Source organism: Triticum urartu, chromosome 7A, assembly GCF_056163025.1.
Source record: "Triticum urartu cultivar PI428250 chromosome 7A, HENAU_Tu73, whole genome shotgun sequence".
In the NCBI taxonomy this organism is placed as follows: domain Eukaryota; kingdom Viridiplantae; phylum Streptophyta; class Magnoliopsida; order Poales; family Poaceae; genus Triticum; species Triticum urartu.
Genome location: NC_141879.1, coordinates 154,092,697 through 154,110,115, shown reverse-complemented (window position 1 = coordinate 154,110,115; position 17,419 = coordinate 154,092,697). Strand labels below are relative to the sequence as shown.

The 17,419-nt window shown below is 44.7% G+C and overlaps 1 protein-coding gene and 2 pseudogenes across 2 annotated transcripts; 2 read left to right on the top strand and 1 right to left on the bottom strand.

Annotated features, from left to right (window-relative positions):
- Window positions 1–372: 372 nt before the first annotated feature.
- LOC125518550 (uncharacterized) lies at window positions 373–4,629 on the top strand. Its single transcript, XM_087532256.1, has 8 exons — window positions 373–435; window positions 828–1,219; window positions 1,951–2,020; window positions 2,111–2,209; window positions 2,316–2,471; window positions 3,176–3,274; window positions 4,305–4,434; window positions 4,523–4,629. The coding sequence occupies exons 1-8, from the start codon at window positions 373–375 to the stop codon at window positions 4,627–4,629; spliced, it is 1,116 nt and encodes a 371-aa protein (XP_087388382.1).
- Window positions 4,630–6,098: 1,469 nt separating this feature from the next.
- Window positions 6,099–13,306, bottom strand: LOC125515519 (2-isopropylmalate synthase A-like; annotated as a pseudogene). The gene is made up of 11 exons (XR_015610608.1): window positions 12,647–13,306; window positions 8,776–8,989; window positions 8,617–8,697; window positions 8,363–8,452; window positions 8,184–8,270; window positions 7,596–7,696; window positions 7,157–7,190; window positions 6,983–7,057; window positions 6,649–6,705; window positions 6,441–6,551; window positions 6,099–6,332 (listed from the first exon to the last, which is right to left on the bottom strand). The product of XR_015610608.1 is annotated as a 2-isopropylmalate synthase A-like (transcript).
- On the top strand, window positions 11,013–12,189 carry LOC147958702 (uncharacterized; annotated as a pseudogene).
- Window positions 13,307–17,419: the final 4,113 nt, after the last annotated feature.

Genomic DNA, 17,419 nt, shown 5'->3' with positions numbered 1-17,419 from the left:
TCTCCATGTTGCTTGCCAGAGAGCCAACCGTGCAACCCATCAGCCAAGGCCGTCACCCCCGCATCCCAAGATCCACACGCCCACCACCAACAGACTACCAGATTGCCGCTAACCATCCACTGTAGAAGTGGAGAGCCCCCACCACCCCCACCCACCCACACACGACATGGATGGATGTGGCAAAGGGCCTGGCTGACACCACCCGGCCTTGCAGCAACTCCATAGAGACCATACCTCCTAGAAGGATGCCTTAAAGAAGGAAACGGCGCTAGCACGCCATCACGCTCGGTCTAGAAGACCAGACCAAGATTTTCGCCCGGAGCCAAAGGTGGTGGGGTACCCAACGACAATGCGTGTTGGCGGCCGACAACGATGACGGGGAGGAGAGCACAGTGGGATGGGATGACGGCGACGGAGTTGTCGGGGAGTTGCACAGTTACCGATATAATATAGGGTTCTTTCAAAATAAGTACTTATTGTATATAAATCGAGGGCTGCTACGCGTCGGCATCGCGAGCAGTTGGATGTGACAAAATCAAGCGGCTAAACTAATTCCTCTTCTTTGCAACAGAACTCTTGTTGTGGAAACATTTGTAACGGAGATTCTGTTGTGAATTTTTTTGCAGCATAGGTTGGTTGCAGGAATTTTTTTTGCAACATATGAATTTTTTCTCTCTTCATTTTTTGCAACAAAGGCATTGTTGCAGATTTTTTTTGCAATTGAGGTGATGTTGCAGAATTTTCTCTCTTTATCTTTACCTCTATATGGTGTTACAGAATAAAGTTTGGCAATATGACTGATGTTGCACAAATATTTCTTGCAACAGATTGGATGTTGCAAAACAAAACCGTCGTCGTTCGCCGTGAGCCCGTTGGATGGTGGTTACGAAGGAGCGGCGCCGCCCATTCCCTCCATGCCACTGCTGCCCGCGAGCATCGAACCTCCGACCAGGTCGCATCATGGGGAGGCACGCGACTCAACGAGAGCTCGGGGCAGTCGGAGCAACGCGGGGAGGCGGCGACTCTACGGGAGCTCCGGGCAGTCGGAGCAGCGTGGGGAGGCGGCGACTCGATGGGAGCTCGGGAGGAGCACGAGCAGCGATTTCTTCAAGATCCAGATCTTGCAACAGAGCCATTGTTGTGATGAGAGAGATTGCAACAACGGGCCAGTTGCAAAAACTAGTGGTGGTGGCCATGGGGCACATGGCGTGCAGAGAAGGTGATGAATGCGGGGCTGTGATCCGCCGGATGATCTATAGAGTTTCCCATATAAATTACATTGGACTATTACTAGTGTACATGAACATTGCTTAGGGAAATTGGCTGCTGATGTTAAATTCACTAGTGTACATTGCTTAGAGTTAACAACACAAAGGATATTCTCCTTGGGTGGTGGTAACTCTATAAAAAACTTTTCTTAGGCTATTTATACTATAATCATGGGGAAAACTCGGTATTGTTGTCACAAATACAGTTTAATATTTCTGAAGAGATTAAGCTGTTTTATGTAATTTATTGCTTTAGATGCACCGAGTCCATGAGTTACTCCCTTTGAACTTTTGCCTGTATATAGGTGAATGGCTTCCATTCGTGCATTCATCTGTCTTAAATATATGTAGAACATGTGATTCAAGATGAACAATGTAACTTTTGACCTCTTGCATCCACATATGGCTTTTTTTTTCTCAAGTAACACTTTAGGACCTATTAGGTGTACAATCACTTTCTGATGCATATGCAGTTCTTGTAAAGAATCATAAAAATGGAGAATGAAACCATCTTCCTTTTGACTTGTAATAACATGGAAGCTTGGCACTCTCCTCCATGTTTGGACTTGTCAGCATTTTATCTTGTCAACAATTGGAACATATTCTTGTTTTGTTTGTTGTTACTGATAGCGTGACAGGAATACGGATCTGCTATTGCTTACTGCTATTTTTTTAAAACTAGACTAGATACAGATTGTAAAATCGATCCGAGGTCATTTGTGTTTAAGTACAACAAATTTCGCAAACCTGAGGTAAGAGGTTAGGCTTGAGAGGTTCTTTTTTCGGCAACTTCAAACCATGTAACTAACCTTGCCTTTTTTTTGTTTTCCATGTTTGATCAGATATTGTGGCCATCTGATGATACTGTGGAGCTACCCTTGCATTTCAACATTTCACACACTAGTTCTTTGATTGCCTGTGGCATTGCCATGGATGCTAATGTATGTTCATTGTCCTTGTGACAGCTATAAGTGAGAAAGACACGACCATGTTTCTGTTGCTGTGGAAGTTATTCAGTTGATAGTGCTATGTCATGTCCCGTTTCAGATTGGCATCGATATTGAAGAAAAGAAGCGGAAGAAAACCAAGAGTATTTTATCTCTTGCTCGTCGTTTTTTTACCCCTTCGGAAACTGATTATCTCGCTGAGATTTCTGATTCGTATGCTCAGGAAAAGGAATACTTCAAACTATGGACTCTTAAAGTTAGCGAGGCTCTCTTTAGCCATCTACTACATAGCCCTTCCGTATGCAACCACTTCATTGCGCGTACATTGTGTAGAACATTGAGAAGTTATGGCATTTCTTACTAAAAGGCTAGAATATATCATTGCGCGTACGTAGTCTAAGATATCACCTAAATGATTAAAACACACTATGCATAAATAGTTAGTAGGTAGTGTATATACATCAGGTTTAATGTGACCCATCCAAGCATGCATTATTTAGGCCGTTTAATGGCAATACTGAAGAAAAACATACATGATTTCAGGATTATAACAGTAAACAACTCGTATCTTTGGACAAGAGGAATGCTAGAACACAAATTAATTTTATGCAAATCAATCGTTAAAATATCTGAATCAAAAAATAAATAGAACTAACCTCATTCTCCTAGTTGACTTTGTTTTTGTTTGCTATAGAAATGTAGGTTTGATACATGTAGCTAGTGCTAACATGCTGCACCACATATAATTATGTTTAATAAATCAAATTGAAGCACACGTATGGGCATCTTATGAATGGTCCACTTGCCAAAAAGGAATCTTATGAGAAGAATTAGCACCAAAATTGGGTTTACACCAAATATTGCCCTATTTTGAATTAAATATTCACAATTCTGGTTACTGATACGATGTTGCAAAATAAATTTCTTACATGGAAGCATTATTGATATCTAAATTTATAGGAAGCATATGTAAAGGCTCTTGGATTGGGTTTTTCAAGCGCTCCACTCAATGGATTTTCAATCAAGTTGGAAACAAGCAAGGGAATTCGGGTTTCTAAGGTATGCAGTTTCGACCTTCTCCCTCTGTTGGTTTTTTAACATATAATACATGTGTGAGAAAGCTTCAGAACCAATGGTCAGATGTCATGTTAAAGAAAATTTTATCAGGAAAAGAGTGCTGCTATAAAACAACCGGGATAGCATCTCACCCTCTGTTTTGTCCATCTCTGTCAGCGGTTAAAATGTAATATGCCCCGCCACTCTCTCACACATATCCTGTCAACCTTGTTTTCTCACTGCACGGGCTCCACTATGTTCCAAAATATTCAATAGAAGTTTCACAAATGTTTTGCAAATTTTGACACGTATTCTGCAGTAGGTTAATCAGGTTTTGTCGTAGTCCAAACTAAGTTTCACAAAACAATTCAATACATTTTACATGGATCAGAACCAATCCGATAAATTTGAGAAGACTCGCGGTTGTTTGACCTTTCCTTTATCATTTATCAGATGTGTTTCACATTTCATGGTCCCATTCAAGATTCACAATAAATTCTCAAATTTCACAGAAGTGTCACATATTTACTAGCAGAAATCAATATTTCAATAGAAAAATAACGGGGTAAATCTCCAAATAAGAAAGCAAAATAAGAAGCAAGCAGAAATTAATATTACATGCGTGAGGTCTACCATGTGCTGTGCAATCACGCCAACACAATTAAACCATTGTCTGCACATGGAATCAAAAGTAGATGCCTACCCTGTTTTTTGGCTTTTGCATGGTAACACCGTCCTTTCTTTTTGGTTAGGGAAAAAGTGTCTGGTTTTTATGTATCATAGGACATCACATAAGTCTGGTGCATTATGTTATTACTCCCTCCGTTCCTAAATATAAGCCCTTTTAGAGATTCCAATATAGACTACATGCGGAGCAAAATGCGTGAATCTACACTCTAAAATGTGTCTATATATATCCGTATGTAGGCCGTATTGAAAACTCTAAAAGATCTTATATTCAAAAATGGAGGAAGTACAACTTAACAGTAAATCATTTTTATTGATCTGCCTTGACTCTCGTTGAATTTTCCAGGCATCAAAAGTATGTGACGATTCTAACTCTAGGTGTGACCATTTGTCTGAGAATTGGCTATTTGCACTCGCAGAGCTAAATAGTTCTCATTACATGGCAGTTTGTATGGAGGATGACTCCAGATGTCAAGGTTTGTATTGCCAGCCTGGGGACAAAGGGTTTGGTTCGCTTGTTCTTTCAGTCACACCATTATTACTATTGATGTATATATGTTTCAGGTCCTGAAAATAGTCCAGCGCTAGTAGGATTAAAAGTATGGAAGACTATACCATTCGTAGAAGACACACTTGTCTCTGGAACAGAAGCTGTAAAACGTATTGCTTGACTACGTCATGCTGTTGACCGTACGATTTCACCAGATCACAATATGATGCAAGATTTGGTATTTTCATCAGGTTGCACCAAGTAGGCTGCTAAACATTGATAATTCTTGATGCATCAGTTAACTCTCTATGCCCGCAATATTTGGGGCGCTCAGGAAAGTTGCAGGTTCTGCTTCGCTTCTTCCCTCCTGTTGGTTCCCTGCGGCAGTCGTTTTTTTATCGGTCTGGTTCGGCTTATGTACTTGCTGCCAGATTGCTCATTGCTGATTTTTGGCAAAAAGAAAAAAATGTCTTCTTCAATTATCTGAAAAGCTCAGGGTGATCACTCATGTGATTTTCAGGAGTATTAGAAAAATCAACTTTACAAATAATTGTCCGTATTCTCTTGTGTTGAAACTGAAGTACTGAACCGAAGATCTTAGGACACTGTTTTTACTTTGCGGGCAAATGGGAGTTGTATTCCATAATAATTATAGGGTTACAATCAACTGGCAAGAGATCATCTCAGGCTGCAAGTGGGACGCTAAGCGGGATGGCCGCGTCCACCCCACAATTGCCGCATACGGTAAGTGGGATACCCGCGAAAGCCCGCATATTGTTAAGTGGGTATGTGGGTTTAGTGGGATAGCCCGCATCCCGGTCAAGTTTTGTTGATCGAGCAGGTGCTGTACGCGGAAGAAGCCTGGACACGTACGTACGTGCAAATGAAACGCCATTGGCCTGGTGGAAGGAGCCTGGGTACATACGTACGGGCAACTGAAATGCCATTGGCCTGGTGGGTAGCACTGCAGCTAGGTACTGTACGTGCCTTCTACCTACCGCAACGACGCCATCGAGGACGAGGGGGAGGTGCAGGCGGCGTGTGTCCCGCCGCGACAGGCCCCAGGGCGATTAGTCGCCGCTGCTACTGCTCGATACTCGATTCATGGCCTCATGGGGCACAACAGGGGCTCGCTGATGACAGCTGGAACCAGACATGGGAACGGCCAGCGCGGCGCTGCGGTCTCCATGAAGGAACTGGACGGCGGTGTTGAGGCCTCGGCGGAGCAGGATGGTGGCGGCGCCCTAATCTCCACTGCATCATCGCGAGATGTGGGCGCCGCGGAACAGCCCACATATCTCACATATTCAACTGCTCTATCTGTGGGTGTCCACGAAGGCTGATTATGTGGGCACCATGGGCAGCCCGTGTCCACTTGCAGTCTGAAGATCATCAATACACATATGGCCTCTCTGAAACCAAACAATAGTACAACATTCTGCACAGCTGTAATTGGCCAGACAATCTACTACCTCATTTTGATCCTTACAAATTTTCTGGGGACAATGACTCAATTGAATCTTAGGACAATGTTGGATGTGAACAATTATTTGTAAAGCTGACGAGTTTAGCACATCCAACACATCAGCCCTTCAAATATAAACAACAACACATATATAACAACAACATTTATAAATAACAGCAGCACAACAACATCACAACAATGTAAAACAGCAACACAACTGCACATATAACAGCAGCACATCAGCACAACATCAGATATAGTAATAGGTCCATAACTACCACATATAGGTTCATAAGTACCACACATAGGTTCCATACAAGCAACAAGTCACATATAGAAGCAAGCTACTGCCATACAAGCAACAATATACTCCAACAATGAAATGAGCTCCACCGGTCGAAGGTGTCCGCGATGAAAACCTACAAGTTCAGGAGCACAAGCATGAGTTTACAAGTTGAAAGCAAACGGTCGAGAAACACGATCATTAGCTTATTACAAGTTCGGAAGCAAGCATATTAGGAACTAACCTCGAGTTACTGTTGTTGAGAGGTCGAAGTGCCATGAGCCGTCTCCAGACTTCCAAGAACATGGCCAGACGCACCTCCTGGCATATTGTTTGATCCAACACTCGGATTGAGCTATAAACATTAGACGGTTAGATATATTAGGTAAGAATGAAAATGGTATTCAAAAGTACGGAAAGAAGCCAACTAGATCAACAAGGTAGCAAATAACCTTGGGCTTAAATATCTCATCAGATAGTAATGCTTTGATGTCTTTGTCATTTATACGCTACAAATAATGAGAATAACTCGTCAACTGCTATGTATAGTAGACTTCTATAGTTGCAAGCAAATATCAGGACGCAACTTTCTAAGGAAACTAACTAACCATTCAAATGAGTAACATATATAAAGACAATGTACTTGTTGAGTAACAAAATATAGAACCGAAGGTTACTGGCAAATGAAATCAATGGATGTCTTAATTATCAATTAGTGCCTGATTATTAGAGAGAATTAAAAAGGTTGAGAATATCATTGAAACGATATGATGCATCAAGTACCACCTTTTTCTTCTCCGCAACCTCTTTGTAGCGTTTCAAAAAATCCTCAAATTCGTTGTCACTGATCTCATATCCAAGCTACACATTTGGCAAAAAGGTGTCACTATAAAATCGGGAAAAGAAGACCTCCTGTTGTAACTTGAAAATGAAGGTCAAGAAGACCTCTTAGAGCAATACCTCCACTAGTACAGATCTAACAGCATGCCTTCCACTGAAAAAGAATATCAGAAAGCATAATTACGAATGGGAATATGTAATCTAATATCGAGTTTGGCTAATCTAAAAGAGTAAACATGGCAGATACATTCGACCTCAGTAACTCTAGAACACCTTGACGATTTATACATATAGTAAAGAAACAAAAAGTAGTGGAGGTTTCCTCTATGAGAAGTGATCCATGTTCAACTTCATGAATATATAGTATGTCATAGATTTTAGTATAAAAGCGAATGGTTTATCATATTATATAAATACTCAAAGTGTAAGCGTTCGGATTAGGCCATTGGAACGTGCACCAATTACTAGAGTTCATCAAAGAGATGAAAACCAAGGGACATCACAGAAGATTCTTTGCACTACATTAACCATGGGGGTGGGGGTGACACTTGCATGATACCTCAGCTTCCCAAGAACAATACCGGAGTCGTCGGCACGTGTTAAACCAATATCGTCAGGTGATATTATTTCATAAGTTCCTTTGTATTTAAGCATCCCATCCTGAAAAAATACCCGACAAAATTTAGATTTAGCCATTTAGTTCATGAACCAACCTGAAATTATATAACAGTAAAATATATATAACAATGATGCACACCGACAGGGAGTGAAAATTAGCACATCTTAGAATGAGCATCCAAGGTATAGTTTATACTAAATGTGATTAATCAATCACAAATGAACTAAAATAATCTCCCAAGTTAACTACATTCACAAAAAAAATTGATTGCCCCATGTTTATTACAGTTAAGCTAGGTTTTCCTAGTCGTCACATGCATGTAAACAGATGGCAGAAGCATTCAAATTCGCAAAAATATTGTTAAGCGGTAAACTGTATAGTCATAAATAAGAACCAAAGTTACAAAATCGAATTAACATAATGAAGCGAACTGGAGATATGCTATAAAAACGGAAGATGTCAACCCATCCATACTAAAAAGCCCATCTAGGAAATTCAATGGTAATAAGAAACTGCAAAATTAGTCACCTGATGAATTCCACTTTCATGAGCAAAGGCATTGGCACCAACAATAGCTTTATGAGGTTGTACGTGAAGTCCACTGTACTCTTGTACCTAGAATAGTTAGACCATTTTTCACAAGAAATTTCAGTTTGTAAGAAATGCAAAAGGTACCCGAAAAAAGCGTCCAAGACACAAAATTGTACCATTTTGCTTGTCATAGTAATATGGTGGGTATTAATTCCAGTATACATGCCATCTAAGAGTTCCGGGCGACATTTAAGTGCCATGACAACCTGAAATTGTGTCAAATATTAGACATGTAGCTAGCAAGTACTGAAGCCATATCGGACCACATTCCTAAACTTTACAACTCATTCAAACGAGCATGAATTTTGCAAAAAAAAGAAGAAGAAGAAGAAGAACATGAAGCAGTGCCCAGAAATATTATAGGGCACACCTCCTCCAACGCAGCATTTCCAGCTCTTTCACCGATACCATTAATAGTAACCTCTAACTGCCGTGCTCCCGCATATGCACCCTAGAGGCTAGTGAAATTAGTAGTGGCATGATTAGACAAATGATAATATTAGATGGTACAAATAAATGAAGGGAGTACCGCCAATGTGTTGGCAGTTGCAAGGCCAAGGTCATTATGGCAATGAGTAGAAATAATGGCATTATCAATCCGAGGAGTATTAGATTTTATGTCAGCAATTAATTTGCCGTATTCAACAGGAAGATTAGACCCAACAGTATCCCCAATGGTGATGGTTGTTGCTCCAGCTTGTATGACTTCCTCTAGAATATGATAAAGGAACTCTTTATTTGACCTGGATGACAAACAGAAACCGATCATGACATACGCGTATGCACACAATTATGAACCACCATAAAATAACTTATTTCCCTCAAAATAAGAATATAACTTACTACTATATTACAAAGAATAATCAAATTAAACTAAGTAATCACTTTCCATATCTAAAAATATGTCAAATGAAACCACACAATTATATTTATATTTATCTATAGAACCACAATATATGACGTCTGTTCCGTTTTTAAGCGATAGATACGAATGCCTTCCTACTCCCCTTTAATTACATGCATGTATGTATTAGAATGACTCCCTCTTCTTCCTATGTACATTTTTTTTTGCAGGGAAATACTTTGTATTACTCAAATACTAGTAGGATTACACTCAGCATGACATTGTTCAACGACCTCATCAGGTCCTGATCCTAGCCAGACGATAGTACGTCTATGTAATCTACCAAAGTTCCCCAACAAATGGCTTGCCTGATTTTGAGCACGACGTACATGAGTAATACAGATATTTTACTTTTTATTTCATCTACTCCCTTCGTTACAAATTACTTGTCGTTGTTTTAGTTCAAATTTGAACTAAAACGACGACAAGTAATTTGGAACGGAGGGAGTACTATAAATGTGAACCGTGATCTATCAATGTCACTGGCCTTCAAAAGATTGGATGCCTCCAGACAATCCGTTTCCACAGCAATAGGGAGATTACTCCATTGTAAAGCCAGATTCAAGCCTTCATTTAATGCAAGCAACTCGGCTTGCAAAGCATCATGGCATGAGAAGAGCTGTCGGCAGGATCTATAAATGATTGTGCCTGCGTCCTCCCTTAGCACCATGTCACTTCCCGCTGAGTTGTCACATGGATCAAACGAACCCATCACAATTTAGCTTGACCCATCCTTGCTTCGGTGGCTCCCAACAGCGAGTGGCCTCACATGGGTCAACAGAGGCATACTAGATTGGAAAATCATTTTCACATTAAAAAATCATTCGCGATGAGACCTTCAAAACTAGATATCATGTTTGGTCGAGCTGATGCATAGAAGGATGCCATTTTAGAGAATAGATCTACTGATTATTGCTACCATATGAAACATTCAGATTGATGATTGAAAATTGTGCTATATTTCTATAACTAATATTCAATGGTTCGCCGGTTAACTTTTTTTCTTTGCTTTTAAATACATATTTTACTTTAATCGCTCATGGAAAATTATTATTTATTTTTTTCGTGCCAATTTAACTTGCGTGGACCGTGACAAAATTTCCTTTTTAACGCCATGGCAAATTTCACTTTACATCCATGATTTTTTTATATTTTCATCTTTTATGGGACCGTGGTAAATTTACTCTATGAAACATGGCAATTACTACCAAACAATATATGATATGCTTTTTCGTGTTCTACATGATGGCGATTTTTTAATCCACATTTTTTGTGTCTTTATGTATATAGTAAAATACCTCACAATTTTTAATGCATATTTTTTTGTCACTCTACCGATGCAAATTACCATGACTTTTCCTTTCTTGTGCTATTGATTTTTTTTTTGAACCATGGCAAACGTTGCTTTAAAGATGATGACAATCTCTTTTTTCATGGTCTATTGACATTTTTTGTTTTCGAACCATGGCAAATTTTACTAAAACAATCCAAGGTATATTTTTTTCATTCTATGTATGTCAAGTTTATTTCCCTTTATTTTTGGGCCATGGCACCTTTTTCATAGCATGGCAAAAAACTGGGCTTTATTAGTCACAACAAAAGAATGAGCGAGTGATCTTAAAAAAGAAGCAAAGACTGAGTTTTTTTAGGCCAACTCCAACGCACGACCCATCTTGTCCGTGCTTGTCTGTTTGGCTTCCAAATAAACAGACGACACGACCCAACGCGTGATCGCATCCGCATAATTTGTCCGGTTAACGTCCCGCCCGCTCTATTTTCGGCACAAACCTGCGCCTGGTTTGCGTCCACACAAACGGCGAAAGGACGCGCACGCGATTGCTCCTCGTTCGCCTTGGGGACGCATGGCGGCCGTCCAACTACCTCGACCTCCCAAAATTAATACGCATGCGCGGCGAGCCCCGTCTGTCAGCCACCCAACTGGTGGGTCGTCGTCCTTCTTAATGTGGAAGCCGTGGACCGGCCAGTCCACAGCTTCCACTTTCAAGCCCGCCTGCCTCCTCCTCCCCCAACACGAGGTAGCAAACCCTAGCCGCTGCCGTCGCTTCCACCTCCTCGCTGGCGCCATGGGCTGGCATTGGGATCAACAAGGGGAAGCACGACCATCAGGCCGGCTCCTCCTCTGGTCGCCGCCGCACCAGCAGGTCTGCGCCGCCCGCACCACCTTCTCCGCCTGCACTACCTGCTCCGCCCGCGTTTGAGATCGCGCCTCCAGCGGCCGGGCATCGCAATAGGCCGCACGTCCACGCCGACGTCTGTCGGCGCTACTGGGAGACCGCGACACCACTCCAGTGGGGAGATATCCACCTCCCCAACAACTGGCATCTCTCCACCGATCGTGTGTCGATCCCACCAGTGCCGGTGAGCGGCGGCGCCCGCCGCGACGAGATCAACCGACGCCAGATCCCGCCTGCCAGAGGATCTGCTCTACGACCCCGGCTACGCCATGGATTCACCACTATGGGATACGTGGCTTCGCGACGAGCACGACCTATGGCGACAATCCTTTTTCGTCGGTCGTCCTCCGAGCCCGCGCCCTGCTCATGCTGACAGCCCGCCCCAAACGCGCGGCCGTAGGCGTGTGCGCGACGTCAGGCCGACGCCATCTCCGTCCCCGTCATCGCTCCCGCCACCTCCCATGACCGAGGAGGAGGAGGCCGAGCTCATGAGACATGTCATGGAGGATTCCATGAACACCCACGACGAGCGTCAATGGGAGGGCCTCGAAACCATGATGGCCCTCTTTGTGGCCGGCAACGTGGCCATCCCGGAGCTGGACATGGCCGTCAAGGAGGAGGTGCGGGAGGAGGAGGTGCAGGAGGAGGAAGAGGTGAAGGAGCCCCCCATTGCCACGTGGAACCCGCATCTGGTGGGCCAGCGGCAGAGCTGGTCGTGCACGACGCCGAGATGGCCGCCTCAGTGGGTGTCAGCCCATGGTCAGTCATGTCGCCGCGGGCACCAGAGCAGAAGCAGGAGCCACGGGAGGAGGTGGTGCAGGCGCCTCCTGCCCACCTTTGGTAGTCACCTCCGTATGATCGACCTCACCGGTGACGACGACGAGTAGGACAGTGGCTCCTGAAGATGGCGGTAGCCACGGGCGACAGATCTTTATCTAGTTAATTTATGTCTTTTATAAAGTTTTAGTTTAATTAAGAACTGCGTTGAATTTGGGTACTATGAACGTGTGGACGGTTTGGGATGAGCCGTGCCGATTGGGCGCATCTATGGCCGCACGACCGCAAGCGAACGGCGGCGTCCGTTTTCCTGTCCCAAACAGACGAAAGAGACGTTCGTTTGGAGTCGTGCGTTAGAGTTTGCCTTAGTCCCAGATGAAATTGTTTTTTTTTTCTTCAGTAAAAAGACATGCAGAGCGCTGGGAGGGTGTTCACGGTGAGGGGTTTTTGATGTCGTTCCATCGACCGACCTCCTAGTAAGGTATACTTGATAATAGTCCAAAAAATTTGAATCGTACGCATACCTGCCGGAGTCTTCGGGGCAGAACTCTACATCGGGGCATCCAAGAGCGCGCGCGTAGGCCACCATCTCCCTGGCGATGGCCACCACCTGCTCGGGCGTCTTCCGCAGCTTGTGCTGCATGTGGATCTCGCTCGTGGCGATGAAGGTGTTGATGCGGGGGCGCCGGGCGTGCTTCACGGCATCCCACGCAGCATCGATGTCCCTCTTGTTGCACCGGGCGAGGCCGCCGATCACGGGGATGTGGCCGCCGACGGGCGTGTTCCCAACCTCGATGGCGATGGAGCGCACGGCGCGGAAGTCGTCCGGTGAGGAGGCCAGGAAGCCCGCGTCGATGACGTCGACGCCGAGGAGCGCGAGCTGGCGCGCGACGACGAGCTTCTCGGCGCTGGTCATGGTGGCCCCCGGGGACTGCTCGCCGTCGCGGAGCGTGGTGTCGAAGATGCGGATGTAGTTGGGGTCGTCGATGCGGCTGGGGACGTACTCGGGCCGCCGGCGCGGCGCCGCAGGGAGGCCCGGGCGGACGCGCGGGAGACCCGACGGTTTGCAGCGACGGTGAAGCCATGAGAGAGGAGGCGGCAGGAGGGGGAGGAGTGGGACGCTGGTGCGAGGTTGGGGGAGCCGAAGGTGGTTGCCGCGGTGCTCATTCCAACTCGGAGTGAGTAAATCCGCGGTAGTGTATATGGGCACTGTACGATGGCTTTTGTACTAGTACTTGTCTTATTTATTATTGAATCGGTTCCCAAAACTGACTAAGGAGAGCAAGCTGCTGGGAGTCATAAGGGCATGTACAATATGATTGATAAGATAGTTTTATCTTAAGTCTTACATGTAATTAGAGATATTCCATTTATTTTTATATACAAGATCACTATGGAATATGGTTCTGTCTAGGATTACTGTTGGTGGCCTTGTATTACTATGGAATATGGTTCTGTGTAGGATTACTGTTGGTGGCCTTGTATTACAGTAATCGAGGAAAGAATTACCTATATTTTCGAGTAACATAGGTAGTAATATACATGCCACATCAGCAAAAAAGATGATATGTAATGTAATTAAAGAAGAGAAAGACAAATAGAGTAACATAATATGTTACAATCACATAGCGCTTTCCAATGCAAAATGAGTTTATAAAGCAATAAATGTTGACATGTACTCCCTCCATCCCAAAATTCTTGTCTTAAATTTGTTTAGATATCTAAACAAATATAAGACAAGAATTTTGAGACGGAGGGAGTATGTTACTACAACTATGACACTTCCCACTATGGAGGTAGTAACATAGACTAGTAACATAGACTATTTTGAGTCTAAATTACTCCTCACTATGACTAACCTAAGAGCATGGTTAATAGTGTAGCCAACAACCGGCTATGTAAAGTTACCACATCATCTATAGCCAACATATATACTAGCTACTCCTTGTCGACAAGGATGCTCATTTACTTGGAGAAGCTTAATGCATGGGAGGGATCTGTTATCACATGAGGGTTGGTCTGGAGAGTAGATGACGACTCTACAATCAATGTACATCATAGTAATTGGATTCCCAGGGGCGGGAGCATGGCACCACTGGGTGTTCTGTTCGTCCCAAACTTGACAAAAGTGACAAATTTCCTAAAGTTACAATCCTCTGGGTGAGATGTCGACAAACTGAACCGGGTGTTCTCTGAAGAAAACATTGCAGATATCAAAAATATTGTCCTCGATGGGCAGGGGAAAAAGGACTAGATGGCTTGGAATTTCACCGGCACTTTACAGTCTGCTCGACATATCATCTAGGCATGTCGCTCAAGGCAGCCAAAATGGCACATGCAACGGGATCCTCATCAATGGATGATCATAAAAGTTGGGATGGGCTGTGGTCTGCTGACCTGTAGAACAGGATTAAAATACATGCATGACGCATGCGATGTAATGAACTGGCTGTCGGCATGGAACTTAATCGACGAAGAATCAAGTCTGGAGTTTTCTGTGCGGTGTGTGGCTGGAAGGAGACTATCATCGATAGATTCTGGCCTTCACATAGGCCTCCACATATGCCTTATGCTAGATGGATTTCAGGATGCCTTATGCGAAGGCAAACTCTGTCTCCACCTGCTCCATGTTGAAACCCGGCAACTCTGGCTTCGGCTGCTCTCCCTCCTCCACCTTCATCAGTGCCAGTTCCTCTTTCCCTGCTCCTCTTCCTTCGGCTCCGGCGAGTCTGGAGGCAGCCCGCGTGTGGCCTGTCTCGCCCATATCTCCAGCTGGATCTCATATCGACGCTCCGACGTGAGCATTACGTAGTAGGTGATCTTCCTCCAGACCACGGTGGAGCGCTGGAGGTTGGAGCATGGGCAGAGCGCCGGAGTGGGAGAGGGAGGTGGTGGATGGGCTCGGACTGGAAGCGCGGAGAGTGGGAGGTGGATGGGTTAGGGTTGCGGGACGTCGTGTGACGCCCCCGATTGGACCGTACACTAATCATACACGCAAACGTGTACGATCAAGATCAGGGACTCACGGGAAGATATCACAACACAACTCTACAAATAAAATAAGTCATACAAGCATCATATTACAAGCCAGGGGCCTCGAAGGCTCGAATACAAGAGCTCGATCATAGACGAGTCAGCGGAAGCAACAATATCTGAGTACAGACATAAGTTAAACACGTTGCCATAAGATGGCTAGCACAAACTGGGATACAGATCGAAAGAGGCGCAGGCCTCCTGCCTGGGATCCTCCTAACTACTCCTGGTCGTCGTCAGCAGGCATCACGTAGTAGTAGGCACCTACGGTGTAGTAGGAGTCGTCGTCGACGGTGGCGTCTGGCTCCTGAGCTCCAACATCTGGTTGCGACAACCAGGTAGAAGGGATAGGGGGAAAAGAGGGAGAAAGCAACCGCGAGTACTCATCCAAAGTACTCGCAAGCAAGGAGCTATACTACATATGTATGCATTGGTATCAACTGGAATAAGGCTGTTATATGTGGACTGAACTGCAGAAAGCCGGAATAAGAGGGGGATAGCTAGTCCTTTCGAAGACTACGCTTCGGGTAACCTCCATCTTGCAACATGTAGAAGAGAGTAGACGGAAGTCCTCCAAGTAGCATCGCATAGCATAATCCCAACCGATGATCCTCCCCTCGTCGCCCTGTGAGAGAGCGACCACCGGTTGTATCTGGCACTTGGAAGGGTGTGTTTTATTAAGTATTCGATTCTAGTTGTCATAAGGTCAAGGTACAACTCCAAGTCGTCCTGTTACCGAAGATCACGGCTATTCGAATAGATTAACTTCCCTGCAGGGGTGCACCACATACCCCAACATGCTTGATCCCATTTGGCCGGACACACTTTCCTGGTTCATGCCCGGCCTCGGAAGATCAACACGTCGCAGCCCCACCTAGGCACAACAGAGAGGTCAGCACGCCGGTCTAAACCTAAGCGCACAGGGGTCTGGGCCCATCGCCCTTAGCACACCTGCACGTTGCGAACGCGGCCGGAAGCAGGACTAGCCCCCTTAATACAAGAGCAGGCTTACGTTCCAATCCGGCGCGCGCCACTCAGTCGCTGACGTCACGAAGGCTTCGGCTGATACCATGACGTCGGGATACCCATAACTACTCCCGCGTAGATGGTTAGTGCGTATAGACTAAATGGCCAGATTCAGATCAAATACCCAGATCTCGTTAAGCGTGTTAAGTGTCCGCGAACGCCGACCAGGGCCAGGCCCACCTCTCGCCTAGGTGGTCTCAACCTGCCCTGTCGCTCCGCCTCAAAGTAACAGTCGGGGGCCGTCGGGAACCCAGGCCCACCTCTACCGGGACGGAGTCACCTGCCCCTTCAGCCCCCATCTTCGAACAGTATCACAGGTAAGGTAACTGTGCAAAGTATATTGTATATGCCCGTGATCACCTCCCGAAGTGATCACGGCCCAGTAGTATAGCATGGCAGACGGACAAGAGTGTAGGGCCACTGATGGAACACTAGCATCCTATATTAAGCAGTAGGATAGCAGGTAATGGTAACAACAGTAGTAGCAAGGACAGGCTATGCATCAGGATAGGAATAACGGAAAGCAGTAACATGCTACACTAATCTAATGCAAGCAGTATAGAGGAGAGTAGGCGATATCTGGTGATCAAGGGGGGGCTTGCCTGGTTGCTCTGGCAAGAGAGAGGGGTCGTCAACACCGTAGTCGTACTAGGTAGCAGCGGCGTCGGTCTCGGTGTCTATCGAGAGAAGAAGGGGGAGAAACAATAAATATATAAGCAAGCATATGCATAGTGATGCATGACATGACAAGTAACGACGTTAGAGGTGCCCTAACGCGGTAGTAGGTGATACCGGTGAAGGGGGATAACATCCGGGAAAGTATCCCCGGTGTTTCGTGTTTTCGGACAGATGAAACGGAGGGGAAAGTTGTGTGTTCGCTATGCTAGGGATGTGTGGTGGATAAACGGGCTGCGTATCCGGATTCGTCTCGTCGTTCTGAGCAACTTTCATGTAGAAAGTATTTTCATTTGAGCTACGGTTTATTTTCTATTAATTTTAAAAGATTTAAATCATTTTTAGGATTTATTTAATTATTTAAACTTAACATTATCCAGAACAGTGTTCGTTGACGTCATCATGACGTTAGCATGACGTCAGCAGTTGACCTGGTCAACCTGACATATGGGTCCCGCATGTCATTGCCTAAATAACTAACTAACTGTTTAGTTCGATTAATTAGCAGGTTAATTAGTTATTTAGGTTAATTAAACATAATTAATTAAGTTAATTAATCTAGT